General features: G+C 41.8%; 1 protein-coding gene across 1 annotated transcript in view; it reads left to right on the top strand.

The window, feature by feature from the left end:
• tomm70a (translocase of outer mitochondrial membrane 70 homolog A (S. cerevisiae)) overlaps positions 1-1,055 on the top strand; it is an 8,513-nt gene extending 7,458 nt beyond the window's left edge. Inside the window, exon 8 of the mRNA XM_005735022.1 lies at positions 271-1,055. Within this exon, the coding sequence (XP_005735079.1) occupies positions 271-424 (154 nt within the window). The 3' untranslated portion in view covers positions 425-1,055. The remainder of the gene's footprint in view (positions 1-270) is intronic.
• The last annotated feature ends 110 nt before the right edge of the window (positions 1,056-1,165 follow it).

Genomic DNA, 1,165 nt, shown 5'->3' on the forward strand with positions numbered 1-1,165 from the left:
CTTTTCTTAGATGATGTGGTTCTGTTGGCTTTGGCAGGTGGTGGCCTCCACCAGTTCACAGCCAAGTGTGAAGCTGCAGCTCCACACTCGGCTTAGTTATCTTACATTATGGGACTCTTTTGGGAGTAAGATGATGCCTCCAAGAACTTAAAACTCTGATGACTGCTATGGAAACACAGTCCCTGGGAAAAAATTCCTGTGGTGGTAAAAATGATCAAATCTACACATTTTTCAAGTGCTTGGTATAACTGGAGTGTTTTCTTTTCACAGGGGCAATCTTGACAAGGCGATCGAGATGTTCAACAAAGCAATTAACCTAGCGAAGTCGGAGATGGAGATGGCCCACTTGTACTCGTTATGTGACGCCGCCTACGCCCAGACAGAAGTGGCGAGGAAGTACGGGCTGAAACCTCCGACTCTGTAACCGTTTTGCCAATGGATCGCCAATCTCAGTCTTCATTGCTGAATCTAACTGTGTTAAAAGTGCAACTGTCTGACTTCACTTTGATTTGTTAAAAAATAAATACTGGATGATATGGGGGGGAATTTGAAAAAAAGGAAGAACCCTGAATATATACTGTTTACGTCACATTGAAGGGGATTATTTTCAAGGAAACCAGATTTGAGGCTATGATCCTGGTCTCTGGTAGACTCAGTGGTTTATCAGGATGTGGGGTGGCTGGGGTGGGGGGTGGATTTTAACCAACACCGCCCTTTATGCTGACACTTAATTCCACAATGGCGTCATTGTCAAACCTTTGCTTTTTATGGCTCAGAATGAAAATAAAGGTTGGCATTTATGGAGGGAAAGTGTAGATGAGTGAGACGTATACGTGTCAGAAGATGTAGAGAGAATTGAAATGTTCAGTCTGTTGAACCCACAAGGGTTTGGAGACACTTTTAAATCGACAGACAATACTGTGAGAGCTTTATAGTTCCAATGGACTGTTCACTTGTTACCTGATGCTGATCTAAAGTGTTTGTGTCCACCTACTCCCATATTGTAACATACAGTATCAGTTCTGAATACAAGATTAAAATTATAGTCAAATGTACAATGTCTGTATTGAAATGCTGGAGTTGATCCCAGGATACAAGCCTACAGAGTTTAGGCAAAGTTTTTTTTCTTTCGTTTTAAATGGTGGGATTGCCTGTTTGCTTTTTT

Source organism: Pundamilia nyererei, unplaced genomic scaffold (assembly GCF_000239375.1).
Source record: "Pundamilia nyererei isolate P.nyererei 1_Seehausen unplaced genomic scaffold, PunNye1.0 scaffold00061, whole genome shotgun sequence".
NCBI lineage: Eukaryota > Metazoa > Chordata > Actinopteri > Cichliformes > Cichlidae > Pundamilia > Pundamilia nyererei.